This window comes from Monomorium pharaonis, chromosome 3 (genome assembly GCF_013373865.1).
Source record: "Monomorium pharaonis isolate MP-MQ-018 chromosome 3, ASM1337386v2, whole genome shotgun sequence".
Classification (NCBI taxonomy): domain Eukaryota; kingdom Metazoa; phylum Arthropoda; class Insecta; order Hymenoptera; family Formicidae; genus Monomorium; species Monomorium pharaonis.
In genome coordinates, this window is record NC_050469.1 from 23,958,620 (window position 1) to 23,974,853 (window position 16,234).

At 38.0% G+C, this 16,234-nt stretch overlaps 1 protein-coding gene across 5 annotated transcripts in view; it reads left to right on the top strand.

Moving 5' to 3' along the window:
• LOC105836389 (arfGAP with SH3 domain, ANK repeat and PH domain-containing protein) overlaps positions 1-16,234 on the top strand; it is a 54,028-nt gene that overhangs the window by 17,875 nt on the left and 19,919 nt on the right. For all 5 annotated transcript variants that reach the window (XM_036284775.1, XM_036284779.1, XM_036284776.1 and 2 more), the window contains exon 2: positions 8,069-8,141. In XM_036284775.1, the coding sequence (XP_036140668.1) occupies positions 8,069-8,141 (73 nt within the window). The remainder of the gene's footprint in view (positions 1-8,068; positions 8,142-16,234) is intronic.

The window sequence follows — 16,234 nt, forward strand, 5'->3', positions numbered from 1 at the left end:
GTATAACTGGAACTGGTCGTTTTACATCAGCGAAACGCTAGCCGAGAAATTCGATCTTTTTTTTTTCTGCTGGCGTGAAACTTACAGCGTGGAAAGGTGGCGTCGGTGCACGGTGCGTGCAAACGCGTCGCAAACGTGCGTGTGCGTGTAGCTACGCTTCTCCGCTCCGCCTTCGTTCCTCTCTGGAATTCGCGGACGCGACGTTTCTCGCGAGGAGCTATCCGCCAGGCAGGCCGCATTCCGGCCGGCCGGCCGGCGCGGCGATCGGCCCGAGCACGTTCCTCGCAAGCGAGAAAACCGCCGCAGGAATCGTTTTCAGGTCGTACCGCAGGTTTATCTACCCGGCAGCGAATACCCGTGGAATACGAGGAGAGTGTCTCGTCACCGCGCGTCATTTCTGCGACGGCGCGCCAGATACACGTGACTCGCCGTAGGCGGCGTCGTTAAGGATTTTTAACGCTCGCGTAATCTCGCGGACGATGATGGTGGTGGTGATAATGATGATGATGATGATGATGATGCTGATGATAATGATAATGATGGTGATGATGATGATGATCCTGCCGCTCCTCTCTCCGCGTCGTCGCGAGACACCCTTTCCGATTGTACTTCCGCTCAGGTGATGCGACTCTCGCGAAATGTCACTTCAACGTTCGCCACGGTCTCGCCATCATCACGGTGATTCTTTTCCGTTACGTAATATCGCGTTAACATCGCCTTCTTATTATACGCGATCAACTCGGAATATAACGCGCGCCGGCCGATAAATCAAATCCGCAGGTGAAATTTATCGTAACTGTACCGCGGCGCCTTCGAAACGTGTTCCCCTTCGATAAATTCCAGTCTCCCAGGGTGGCAAAAACGCGAGTTTCATTATACGCGTGATATTTCCGCGTCGCGCCTGCACGGCGAAGAAAAACTTTTCTCTCGCGAAGCAAGTAGCGGGAAACGATCGTTTAGCACCTACCATCAAGGGGTACACGCGCGTCGTTGCACGTGCGTAGAACGTGGGGCGGGCACGCGACACGATGGGAACGAGTGGCTGGATCATTAATTGCGCTTTGTAAGGGCCCGCATAGAGCGGGATCGCGCGCAATTTATCGCTTAATGTACACAACGTGAGCCGCGTCGCTGGCGTTACCGCGGCAACCGGGGTTTAGCTCTCGAGTGATCCGCAAGAAAAACGCTTTTCATGACGCGTCGCGCACGCTGCAGTTCTTGTAGCGGACGTATAACCCGCGACGAGCGGATAGGAAACACATAGCGCGAGAGAATTATGGGTGTAACGCGCGAGGGAAAGTTTTCCCTTCCCGGTCGGAACTTTGCGTAACTTGCAGTATCGCCCTCGACTGCACAATACGTTTTATATTGTGTCGCAACGGAAGGATAATTTCCAAGTTGCGCCTTAATCTCACCGGCGATTACACGCGCAGGTTGGATACTGTCAGCAAACGGTTTTACAGCTGTTAACTTGATTACGGAAGCACATAGCAAAGTCTGAGACTTATTCATAGAATACACATAGGATATTTCGTGTTTTAACTAGAAACTTTACTTTTGCTTTTTTTTAGAAGAACGTATATTGAAATGCCTCGTTTTGTTAATAATAACATACAGAATGTTTACGTCTCGTTACAAATATCTTTTCATACTTTATTTGTCTGTGTTCAAAATGTTGCTAGTCTTATATGATAAGATATTAAACAAATTTTGTGAAAATACATAAAAATTATTTTTAAAGAAATCTTAAAGCAATTTGAGAATGAGAATTAATCGCAGATTTTAAGGAAACGAAACTTAAGTGCCTGCGACTTTGATATAAAAAGGGAGAAATTTCATACAGGCAACATCTAATTTTAACATATAATAAATGGTACATGGTATCGGCCGGATATTTTACCGGGACACATTCACTAAAGATCTTTAATTTGACTTTAAAACAAACCTTTATCCTGTCTTCGATTCGGGGAGAAAAATTTATATTCAGGGTCGAAAGTAAGTATAGTTAAAGTTCTTCGAACAAGTGCCAATCGCTAATTACTGGCTGGCAAGACGCGTGCTAGTCTTTTATTCGCATAAGAAGGCATTCGATTTGCTCAACACAAGGCCAAATCGATTTCGACAGTATTGACGACAGTTCACTCGGAGAATTTTAAATGAAAGAGACACAACAACGTGTGGTCACTTCCGGAATACTTTCCTGCCACAATCACGTAACACTCTCTGCGCAGGCTATCGATTCTCGAGACGTCCAATGTGCCGACCATATGTGTTGTTGTCGGCTTTGCTGCCAGCGGCGTAACCTTTGCGCGTATGTTCGTGCTCATAGTGCGCATTAATTAGCGAGAGAGTCAATTAGAGCCGGACGCGAGGTTACGCAGTAGGTGCCATCGTGGTTAATTACTAGCTGGCGAGACGCGTGCCTGTCTTTGATTCGCATGAGAAGGTACTCGATGTACTGAATACAAGGTCAAATCGATTTTGATAATACATATTGGGTTGAGTTCCATTTACAAAATCTCCTTGAGGAAATTGAACTTTTATATTTAAAAAAAATGTTACAATAAATTTTTATCTGTTATCTATTCTATGCATTATTATTTCTTTACATGAAATAGATAAGATATAATAATAATGTTAATTCACAAGATTTGTGCGAGAGCATATGAAAACTGTTTCTGAGATAATTTTCGAATAAGCCCGAATTTACTGTTAAAATTACTCTACTTATTTCTATTAGGTTTGAGATTTATTAAATATAAGATTGATATTTTATATAAATTATTATATTTTTCAGTTTTATAAACTGCGTGTCGATGTGATTATCGAACTTAAAACGCAATCGTAAAAAAACAAACTAGAATATCTAAAATTTATTTGAACATAAAATTTAATAACTATGAACTATAAACATTTTAAAAACGCGTTTAAAAACTGTAAAGAATTTATTGCGAAAAATAATATTATCACAGTTAAAATTTAAATTTAATGGAATTTTTCTATCGGTATGAATTCAGTGCTCTAAAATATATTTAAAAAATACTATTTTTTTCTTGCATTAATTAATTTAAAATTAATATAAAATTTATAAACTAAGTAGATATCGTTGGTAATATTGATTTCTCAAAAAATACGTTTGACTAATCATTTGTAGAATTTACACTTCATAGAATCTACTCAATAATATTCAAAAATGAAAAATTTACTCGCAATTTTAGATTTACAAATAGTGATATGTTAATTACTGTTATGCGACAAGATTTATTATAACATTTTTATGAAATGTGTTATTTAATTGTTATTATGATGTTACGCTATTCTTTTTATTTAAAATTTTACTATCTCGCACAATGTTCCCAAAGATGATTAAGCAAGAAATTCTGATTAAAAAGTTCTTGACCGTCTGTGAATCATTTATTACGTTTGTAAAATAGTATTGAGATGACTAACCGAAAGAGAAATGTCAAGTCTCATTCCTCTATTAGGAATGAATCATTTTCTAAAGTGTCTTTTGATATTAATCAAATTTTTCGTTAGATGTATGATAGCTTATAAGTAATACATTTTTATTTATTATTTGCATTGTACGTCTCATCGCATTATTATAAAAAATAATTTTCTTTCTTTTCAGTAAAATAATTCTATTTCGTAAACCTATAGTTTCGTAAACCTGGTCAGTATTTATAGACTGTTTTTATTTTAAGACCGTTTTGAATAATGTCTTGAAAATGCTGTTGCGACTCTATGGCCGATATTCATAGTTCGTTCTTATATTTATGATCGTCTTAAGTTTCTTTAGATACTATACGCATCATTTCATTGGCTACAGAGTATCTGAAAATAAACTTAAAATAGCTTATTATTTAACCCTTGGCTGTCACATTGGATACAGTGTACCAATGCGTCGACTTAACAGTAACCACAGTAATCACATAAATTTTTAACTTAAAATATTTGAAATAAAAAAAGACATAATTTTTTGTAAAAACTGATTTTTTCTGTAAATTAAAATTTTCAAGACCGTTTTTTAACATGAACCTTTTCGAATTTTAACATTGTAATAATCAAATAATATTCTAAAAGGATTGTTGAAGTTAATTCTCAATTTGTTTGGTTACCATATCTCTGATAGTATTAAAATAGTGACCGTTTGAAAATCGAAATGGGTACCTATGGGAAACGCTGTACCTATGTGACAACGATGCGACTGGAGATAAGTGTCACAACCGAGGGCTAAGATCGGACTATGAATACCGGCCCATGGATTAATTTATGAAATCTTAAGACTATACTTAGGGCGGTCCGAAATAACATAAGAATATATTATGAATGCCGGTCTATAAGAATTTTTGGGGGACAAATGTTTGGGTATGGGAACCTCTCTTGTTAAATTCACAGGCATTCCTCGACAATATACTTGCGTGCGAGCGCGTGCACGGCGCGAGTAACGTAAGGCCCATATCCTAGGGGCACATACGCAATTATCTTCCCGGTTCTCTTGTCCGGTTCCGGGGGGGGGGGGGCAGGAAGGGACGAAAGGGGAAGGGAAAGAAGGGAAAGAGGTCGCGGGCGTGGTAGAGGCGAGAATCCCGATCTCGACGAAGCCGAAAGTCGTTTTGCTCTGCGGGCTCGTGCGCGCAGCGGCCTTCTCTGAGATCCTCAAGGACGGCGAAACGCATCGCCGGCTGCTCCGGCCCGAATGCCGTCGACACGAGGGGGAGAATCCGGCAAGGCCGACCGGCAACGTATTCTATTTCTTCTCAGCTCGGATTTTTTTTTCGATCGCGCTTGTGCCGACGAAAATAATTGCGTCGGACGCGGCGATACGCGTCACGCGCGCGTCACTCTCCGGATGCAAGTTTCTTACTCAAATGCGGGAAAATTGTTAACTACGAGCAGCGATTATTATGTATTATTATTATTTTAGATCTGTTAGAATAATGCATGATACGAAAAGATTCAATTTCTCGAGAAATTTTAATTGGAAATGTTATTCGCGTATCCTCTTAAAATTATAGTTCAGAAACTTGTTTTAGTTTAACAATATTCGCAATATTATCTCATTTTCGTCGTAATAGTTTTGTAATAGGAAAGCACGCAGGGATTGTTGAGTTTTTTCTTTAATTTTACCTGTTAAAAATCGTAATTAAAATATTTTTAGTAAGAAAACAACGGTTGATTTTATTGAGTTAGAAAAATGAATTTTTCTCAATCTAATTATTATTCTTGTGATATTATTTTTGTTTAACTTATAACTGTGTTTTAAGACTGAAATTCAGTGTATCATTTAATTAACTTAAAAAGATATATAAATTACACAAGAAAGTTTGTCTTTAATTGGTTGTGTTTCCACATATCAATCTATATTCTTTTATTATTATTTTTTTTATTTTAATTATTTTCTTATTTTCTTAATTTTTATTAAAATTGTGGAGATTTGGATTTGCACTAAAGAATATGATTTTGTAGTGAAAAGTATAGAGTATAACAGAATACTATATATCAAAGTAGAATCCAACAATGAGGGTTTCTAACAGAGATTAACGGATCTGACTTTGAAGTCATATAATTATGGCTAATTGTATGCTTTCATATGTTTTTCTACGTTTTGATTTTATCTAAACCCTCATCCTTTCTCATGAAGGCTTGAGATCTGCAAAGGTGGAGTTACCAGACTATGTATATTTACATATATTTACAATTATGCATATTTGTATTTTTATTTACATTCTGACAGACATTTTACTCACTCATTTAATCTTGAACATTATTTTTATATTCATTGTTTTTAAGAAATATACCTATTTGTTGGAAAATTATGATAAAAAATGTGCAATTTTTATATATCTGTAAACATATAATTAGTTATATGAATATACGATTTTACACAAAGTTAAATCCGTATAGGAAGAGAACGGTTTTGCTCTAACGTAATTATCTAACAATTTATCTAGGAAGATATAGATCTGAAAGTAATTTTGTTGAACTTGTAAAATAATTATGTAGGGCGCTCAAACTATAGTTGTTAAGTATTTCAAAACTTTGAAGCATTTGTTGAGCATCTTTGTTGAACATCGTACATAATTATCTTGATGTGATCCAACGAAATTATCTTCTATCACATTTTGCACACAAAACTATCATTTCCGTGTGACGTATATTATTTTAATAACTCTCTCTGGGTTCTCCAGGCGCGATTTCAAAAAATGGGAAAACATATATATATATCACAGCCGCGTATTTCCGAGGAATTTGCATGGAAAATAGGAACGTCCGCTGTGGTGGGCATTCGGGAATAATTGCGCCAGCAAATGGATGCGTCAATAATTTCGTGCGTTTCGTTGAAAACGTGTTCTGTTCATTACACCACTGGCGTGTTGAATTTGTTCACCGCGCTGCGCCGTGCCGTATCGTGCGTTAATCACCCTCGCTTTCCTTGCTCGCCCGCTTATTAAACTCTTATCTACTCTTATCGGTATATGTCGTCGTCGCGGTCGTCGACGCTATTTTAGTACAGCATCCCTCGTCATCGTTCTTATTGGTCGCCGCTCACACGAATTCCCGGCATGTCCAGACGCCCTCGATCATCGCACGGCTCGATCCCTTTTCTTCTCCTTTGCTTCTTTTCCTCCTTTATCTCCTTCTCTATATCGTTTCTCCCTTATATACTTCGTGCTTTTGCTTTCTACGCGCGATTAGTTTCGCGCACTAAAGAGAAATGGTCGATGCTCGTACGGTTAATAAATGCGCTCGATGCTATTTTCCACCTTGAAATTATATTGTGCTTTCTCGATGGGGAGTTCTGTACTCGAGGGTTAATCGACGCGTCGATATTTCATATATGGATTCTTTTTATTTCATATTTTGATTTTTATTAAATAACTCTGTGTGATTTATTTCACAGAGAACGCAATGTCCATCTATTAGCTTACGCTATGGGGAAAAAAAAAAAAACATGTGCGTATATATGCGTGTGTCGAAGGATTTATTTTTAACATCTCTATTTCGCGCGCCTCACTTTGTTTCTATTTTTTTTTTTATTCGTAAGTGACAATGAAATAAAGTGCGACGCGACCATGAGCGTGCGGATTTGGCTCACGAAGATGTAACACACGACAAGTGATGCGTCACACGTGAATGCGAGGCAGGTGTGATTCTCAAACACATCGCAGCCGAGATAAAAGGCTAAATATATACCGTCAGCACATCTTCTCGCTGTCGCATGAAGTAAATAAATGAACGGTGGCACTTCCGGATAAACGTATCGCTTTAGGGCCACACTTTACCGCTTGAACGTGCAATGAAATTATGTCTGGTAATCTTTTACTCGTATCTTTAGTGCTGCCTCTATTAGCAAAGTTGGTAGAGCAGGAGGGAAGGCGAGAGAGGGGCTTAAAACTAACCGGATGTCCGGATTCACGAATCCGTGACGGATTTGGGTGAAAGAGACACATCCGGATTTATGACTCCCGTAGAGCGTATATTGTCTGAAACTGAAATGTCTGAATATGATATTTGCAGAATTATTTTCTCGAAAGCCCTGCGAAAGAGCACGCGTTTGAAAGATACATATTTGAAAAACGGCATCAACTAACGTAATCAAAGTTTCAAGAAAGAGATGTTACGTGATTAAAGTTTATTAAATTTGCTTTATCATTTGCATATACAAAGTCTCCGTGATATAATTTCATTATCAGTTTAAATTTAAATATAATATACTTGACTACGATATTTTTACTGTATGAAAATTTTTTAAAATTTTGTGATATTTTTTAAACATATTCGAAAAAACGTAGTTTTTACATTTTTAATGAATGAAAAAAATTGAAGCTGTGGAATATTCTTTATAATAATATTCCCAGAAAAAATATATATAACTTTTATATATATACGTTTATATATTTTGCTCGTACAATGTTATTGACGCCGATAGCTCATTAAAATGTAAGACTGAATGCATTAATATGCGATCTGACTCGTAATATTTTATAGACATGATTAAAGAAATTATTACATTTTAGCTAGCATTTTGCTAGCTAGTATTTTATTATTATTTTTTCTCTTTCAGACTCTGGACTTCGACAGGGATGGTCTTACGAAGCTGAAGAAGGCTATCAAGGCTATTCACAACTCTGGAAACGGTGAGTCGAGTATCATATAAATTTTCATTATACTTGCGACTTGATTTTACGATTGCGAGAATATAACAATCAGTTATCTCTTAGAAGTCCAAATTGATTTACGCCACAGAACGTAAAATAAACTGTCGTCTCGGTAACAGATAGAAATAAAATAAGTAAAGTTATATTTCCTGTGACATGTATAACATTCGGTGTTAAGTTTTAAGGACAGATTCTTTGACCAGATTTGATCTTTTCTTAATTTAACAAATTCTATTATTCTTTCTTTATATATATTCTATTTGTTTTATGGAAATATGGAATTATACGTAAATGATTACTATATTAAATGTTCCTTAAGAAATCTTAGAGAGTATGGACATTGTTAACTTTGATTGCTCTGATGACTTCGTCTCTTTGAGAGAAAAATCCTACTGTATACGTAGATCGTGGGCATTTAAATTATTAGTCACGCTAGACTCATGCGTATTGGATGAATAGACGATATTAATATTGATGATAGCGGCTGAATGTTATATTAAACATATCAGCAACGCCTACTACAAGCTGCGATAAAAATCGATAGTTGATACGGACTACCTACTCTTTATCTTTTGTATGTATAATACAAGAGTATTTTAATATCTCATCCGAAAGAGATTCGATCCATGTAAAATTAGAATCTAAAAAAAGCTCTGTTATAAAAATACGTTAACATTCTATCAAATTTGAGTCATACATCATATATATCAAACTTTTTTTTTTAAATGCGATTATTTAGAAACAATCTGAACATTTGCTTTAATGAAACTTATCAATTTATGGAGAATTGGAGATTAAATAAATCAGTGAAAGGAGAGGAGGAAAGACGGAGAGGAGACACTTTGGGGTTTATGAAATATATTATAGAAGTACTTACGCGCGGCGTCTCGAGACAAACGCGAAATTCACTTGCCGCGTACGTATTTCCGGGCCACGTAATACCTGCCCGTACGTGCTCTAAATTTTACGGGCGTCAGAGTCCGGATTTTTATTGTACTCGAATGGGGGAGGGGGAGGGGGCAAGACGCGTCGGGTTCAACATCCTAGAGGGTCTATAGACTCGGGGACCCGAGAAATACCCCGAGAGAGCACCGTGCCGCTGACTTTTACGGGTCGGGGCTCGCAGTCGTCGCCGGGTTTTCGCCGCTTCTCCATCGGGGCAGACAGATCGATTTCTCCGGCGCCCCCTTTGTTCCCTCGGCCAAGCGTAGGAGAGTCTGGCCTGCCGGGGGCTCGTATACCGCGAATGTCCTCGCGTTCTGGAGTCTGCGATCGGCATCTTTACGACCGAATGGTTATACGGTTCGCGCCCGCGAGTCTATGAACGAGCGGGCGATCAATAACGCGTCGTTGTCAGCGCTGTCGATATATCGCGCGCGCCGTAACGCTCGCGAAGAAACGCAAGAGCACGGCTGTTATTAGGCCTGCCTTCATTATTCATGTGCGGCACGACATATATACGCGCCGGGCGCGTAAAATATCGTCACAGTTGCCTTAGAATGTTCATATTTCCTGATAAAACTCGCGAACATCCTGCACGGCATCGACGTCCTCTCACGTGGATGTTGGAAATCGCATTGCTCCTTCCGCGTAAACTTTTAACATACCTCCGCTCGCCGGGGCAAATAAATGCGCCGTCGAATCATTATTTTATAAAGTCGCGAGTGTACCGCGAAAGTTACGTGACTTTATCGCCGAACTCAATAAGTTATCATTTATCATGCACGCGTTTAGTTTTCCGCGCGCCTGTGCGCTCAATACGTGTATTATACTTATTTATAAATCTCATAGTTACGAAAGGGCTACAACGTGGGTTGTATAATCTCATCCCCTCACAGCCCAGTAGTCCGCAAGAATAGCAATAAGCAGCACGCACGTCGCACGCACGTACTCAATAACATTTTATCGGCGTGACGTTATATCGCGCGAGTGATCGTAAATTAAAGATCATAAATATATTACATTTGTATTTATATCCGTATCACATGTATCAATGTTTACGACGCAAAGTCGTCGTACTTAATATATCGCATATCTCTCGCAAAATTATAGCTTTAATTAAACCGCAATGAAAATGTGACTCGCACATTGCACGGAAAATGGCGGATCGCGGCGAGATATCGCGCCGGCTTGGATATCCCTATAGCAGGAATAAAACGGCAGCGCGTGCCGGGCCGCGCGGTTCTCGCGTTAGCCGCGAGACTAATGAGAGATTAAAGCGCCGTTTCCTTTCCACATCGGATCGATAACGCTCGCATTATTCCGCGAAAGTTGCGTGTTCAAGCCGTTCCTTCGCTTTCCACGGCGAGGCGTCTTCCGTTATATCTGTGGTTTCTGTTCTCAAGCGAATCCTTTCACGCGAATTCTTTTCTTTTGAGAATCGCTTTGAAGAAATATTCTGATACAGAAAAATGTATTTTTAAGAAATATTTATACATATATGCACTGAAAAAAAAGAATGTTGTTTTAATTAAATTTTAGCTTGATTAAATTTCTCTTTAGTTCAAGTATTCTGTATTTAACTTGAATACATAAAATACTTGAACTTTAATTCAAATACTTATATATTTGACTGAAATAAAAGACTTGAATTTAAACAATTTAATCAAGTTAACAACTCTTTTCCTCAGTGTATATATATATTTTTCTTTATTATAACAAAATTCATATATTTCTTAAAGCAGTAAAATCAAATATGTATGCTTGTATAAGAAATAATAATGTTGCCGGTGCTTCTCATTTTACGCTCTCAGTATTCTCTTATAAATTTTATGCAAAAAATGACTTTTTGTTAATAATAAAAACATACATTAATTATAGTTTGTGCGATAAAAAAAACATTTATTTTATACGTATATTCACATCTGATAAAAAATGATTTATTAGCAATGAAAATTTTATAGTTAAAAGTAATTTCGAAAAAAGCGATTTTAAAGTTTTACACAATATTATTTATTACACAATAATTTTCACACATTATTTTCACCTAATATATTTATACAGATATTCTTCAGAGATTTTGTACTTAAAAAATGCAAAAAAATTCAAGAGTCGCAGACAGGAATAGCCTCTTGAAGAGTCCTATTGCGAATTTCGCGTTGTACTTCCGTGTCCTATCATCTTGTAGCGATTGTCCACACCTAGATTGCGGCAAGGTGCTCATTCGGGACCGCCCGTTCGCAAATATTATCCCAAGCGCGAGGCAAGCCTGAGCAAACATGCCGAAGATGTTGTTCCTTCTGAATTGAACTTCGAGTTACGGATCTCTCATGACGCAACGAGCAGGTAGCCGTGGCGCGAAATTGCTTCCTTAGGTCGCGAAACGCCGTTGACGACCTTACAACCACGTGGTAGGATACTGCTGTAATTGTCGAGAGGTCTGTGGACAGTCTGCAATTATATCACGTAATGGGAAGACACCCCGTGGGAGCCTAGCATTATAAAACTGTCTCTTTTGACGAGGTAGCATTTATTTCTGTCATGCACTTCAAACGAGCCGCGCCGACACATGTGTGCAATATTTTATCAAAATATTTTAGATAATAAGCGATAATCATCATGTACATTTATTTAATATAATTGGTTGGTGTTTAAAATCTTATTAATCTAGCTAAGATTAGCATTTATATATTTTATATAATGTAAATGTCATTATCATATTGCCGATTGAAAAATTGAAAAGAGTGATATGTACGAGTGATTTTAATAAAAAAAATTTATTTCTTACATTTCTTATAGTTTCATATTATTTTTGTAAAATTTCTTATAACAAAACATAGTAATTTTCCGGGAAAGATAAAAAGTGAAATTTATTTGTCAGGGCGTATCATAAATATCCCTAAATGTCTTTGTTGGCAAAGATGACTGAAATTGCATAACTTGTTTTCCATTCAATAGAATTCGAGAAATAACACACAATGACGTTGAATTTTAAATTACAAGAAGTTTCGTAAAATCTAATGACTGATTTTAAATAGTTCTTTCGAAATACTCCATTCTCTCTCCAGGTTTATAGTTTACTTGTCACTCACTTTACTGATTTTACTCGTTTATCCTTGTGCTCAGTGTAATCCTTTCCTTACCGCAACCTCTTCATCGCCCACGAAGGTTCTCGTCTTCGTCGTTATGCTTCATTAGTTCGTAATCGCGGGAAATCTACCCTACGTTAATTGTCACCTTATCTACCTCATATCACATTGCTTATCTCTATTAAGACTGTTATTATGATCCTCTAAAAATAAATATCGCATTACCAACATGTTCAATTAATATAAAAGAAAATGAATCGAACAGTTAATAACTGTATGATGAATCCTGTATGATGAAACTGTAGGATGTTTGTGACTTTACGTATGCGGGATATTCCAAAATTAGTGATTCAAAATAGTTTTCTAAAAATAAAATAAAAAAGTTATTTTGGTAAATTTTTATCTCAAAAAACTGTTTGAAATAAAAATAACTATTTTGCTTAACTTTCGAGAACATTTTTGCCGTAGTATCTTAAACGTGAGTTACGGGACACTGCATAATGTAACATATGTAATTATATATAATATATATATATATTTTTTTTATATATTACATGATTACTATTGTGTTTTTGATTATTATAGTGTAATATATTGTTTAAATTTGTAATCATTTAGCGAAATTATCTCGTTATATTAATGTTCTTTTATTGTTTATCTTATAAATGTTAGATTTTAAATATTGCTCTACTTACACAAACATTAATAACGTTCACAAAAAAACTTTGATATTTCAAAATTAAATAATAATGTGAGAGCAAAAAAGATTCCAACAAAAGGTCTTATCCAATAAAGGAAATCAATTACTTAGCGGTATTTTCACAGGATTAACGAAACATTGAAAACGTTCCTCGCAGCACTTTCCAAGAATAATAATCACTGCGATAGAACAACGAATCGCTGATCGAAACGCGATATACTAAACGCTCGTGTTTGTTTATCCGCGGCGCGTTGAATTTTTTTACGAGTCCGGACGATCTCTCGGGCCATTTTTCACCCGTCAATCGACCCCTGGAAATCGCAACTCCATCCGTATCGGACCGGTCAGCATTATTTCCGCGTCGGGTCACAATGGACCACTTTTCTCTCGATATGCCATTAATTCCTCGCCTCTCGCCCGCGATTTTTTCTCTACTTGTCCATCCTTTCTCTCTCTCTTTCTCTCTCTCTTTGCGTTTCTTTCTCTTGTCTTCGGTCGCTATACCTGACGATAGACAGGATGTATCGCTCCGAGTACCCCGGGCGCGAATCGCATGCCGTGACGCGTGTGTTGTCCGTCCCTTGGAGACAATGGGCCCGCGGGAGCACTCGTGCGCTCCGATATTCTCGGAACTTTCGAGCGGAAGTTCTCCGACACAACAGACAGCGGGAACGCTGGTATTCAATCGTTTTGCGGGAACAGGTTACAAAAACAAATTTTTGACAATGAAATAAATATATATAAATACGGTTTTACTGAAATATCTAAAATAGCCAGATAGGAGTATAAAACGCAATTTTTTTTATTGAAACGTCAAAATAATTAGATATGTATGCCGCTCAAAACTTTTTGTAGCATTGTTTATTATACTTCAGCGTCCTGCATAATTATTTTGATGATCCGATAAAATTATTATCAGATTTGCATCTCGTTAAATCTGCAGCTACTTTAGCAAAAACGTTTAATAAAAAAAAGATCAAACGGATCAAACTGTATAATTTGTATGATATGCACTGCTCATAAATGTCTCTCGCTGAAATATTATTTTTGACGAGTGCATGTGTAACTTGTGCAACGATTTTATGCTCGCACGTCTCTCTTTCTCTCTCTCTCTCTCTCTCTCTCTCTCTCTCTCTCTCTCTCTCTCTCTCTCTCTCTCAGAGAGCTGATGCGCGCTCGTGAAAGATGCAATTCCAGATGTATCCGGTGATAATATCGCTCATGCGATGCGCGCACGATTGAAATATTTAGGGGCAATGCATTAGCGTTTTCCAGAGCCGCGAAAAAGTACGCCGCCAGACCAGCTAGATCCCGCGCGGGCTTTCCGAGGACTTCCGCATAATTTTCCGGCGACAAGTGGAAACGATGCGGGATGACGATGCGGAGAGCAACGAGGCGCGAGGCCCCGATAAATTTCTCTCGGGGAGACAAGAATGGAGGAAAACGGATGTCGCTCCCTTAGAATAAAAGTCTGCACGGTGTTATTCCCCTTCTGATAAATTTACTCGTATAAGACATTACTCTCGCGTGCGCGCTGAAAAGAACAGGGAGGAAAATTAGTGGTCACAAATCTACAATCATATTGTCACATATATAAGGGAGAATATAAAATCTTCTGTAAAGAATTTGTTAACAGATATCCTAACTTACATGAGGAATTTTGTAGTTATCAATTGAGAAAAATATATTCTTACTATTCAATAAGGTTTATTGAATTAAGAGGAGAAAATGTTTGGTAAAAAATTCCTTTGAACAAAGAATTAAAATTTTTTAACAATTTTTTTGTATACCGTGACGTTGCATTTCCACTTAAAACGGCGTCTTAAAACGGTTCTCTCTGATCGGGAAAAACGTTTGAATATATATTGTTCTTCAGGTAACTATTATAATATTGAAATAAAAATATATGTTGAAATTCAAGATTATCAAATAACTCTTGCTAAAATATAAAACGATGGTTGTTGAATTAATACGAATTTCTTTTCTATGAAAAAACATACGGAGGGCAAACGGAGTCAACGCGCGGGAAGTCGTTTGGAGGAAGAAATGGCGGAATGCGCAATTAGAAGTTTAATCCATAGAATCGCAATGACACGGTACATTATCGCGTTTAGCGCGAACGAGAGACCTCTCGTAGTTTCCCTCTCCGTTGTACGTTGACTCCATTTTACTCGGTCAGTGTTTGACGGACCGGACCGGTATCTATCGGTGTTGCTGTAACTGCATTTCACGCGGGGATTTTAAAACAGGCGCGGCACAGAGCGCTTTCGAGGTGTTTCCGATGAAAGGGGGCCCTTTTTACCATATAATGTAATTGAAAGTTTCATCAACCAGAGGCGTGAGCGAGTTTCCGCCGCGGCTCATCTGCTCTGCTGTTGGCATGGACCCCACGATTATATTCATCGCATCCCAGCCGCGAGGCTGAATTGAACATCACTTCGCGACACACAGGGACAATACCTTTTATTCCCTCCCTATACTCTCCCCCCCCCCTCTCCTCCTCGTCCTTTGGTGCATCCCGTTGAGAAGTTTCTCTCGACTAATGAAATTTCTGCCGGGAGGAAGGATGCGCGCCCCCTTCGGCCGAGCGATAAACGCTTTTCGACGTTGCTCAGAGTCAATCAGATTGCAGTCTCCTCCAATGGGGAAAGAGCGCGGTCGGTTATTGAATGGAAGAAAGTTTTGGAGTACAAGCTGGAAGGGAATTGAAGCATCGCAGACACGGAAGGAACAAAGGATCTGACGACTTTGAATACGGGCAATGACATATTGTTCTTATTGCGGATGTAGAAGAGCATCGGGACTTATCTCGGAACATCGCGATTGATAAAATAAAATCAGAGATTAAAAAAAAATTTTTTTTGCTTTTCGTGTTTGTTACAAATGAAGAAAAAAAAAACTATTGTGTGAGTCTAATTTACAAGAAGCAAGGTGTGAGAAATGATTTTACCGCGCAAACTTGTAGAGTGTTAAATTATAAAACTCCTGAGTGCGCAAATCTCCGATAAAAGTAAATGATATCCTTATTGAGGGGAAAAAAACGGAAGCCATTCTCTTTCGAACCGGACGCGAAACGTTTTTCTTTTCACTTCGCCTCGCAGTCGAGCGAGATTCCATGCTCTCGGTCGTGTACTTACATGCGATATCGGTCGAGAAACTTTGCAGGAAGAGGAAAGACATGAAAAGAGTGGGCAACCGACGACCAAAAGAAGCAAAGAAAGAGAGAGAGAGAGAGAGAGAGAGAGAGAGAGAGAGATTATTGGAATATATATTGGAAAGGGTCTCTCTCTCTCTCTCTGTGCCCCGAGATTGCGGTCGGGGGATTCGGGAAGCGGAAGAGAGGA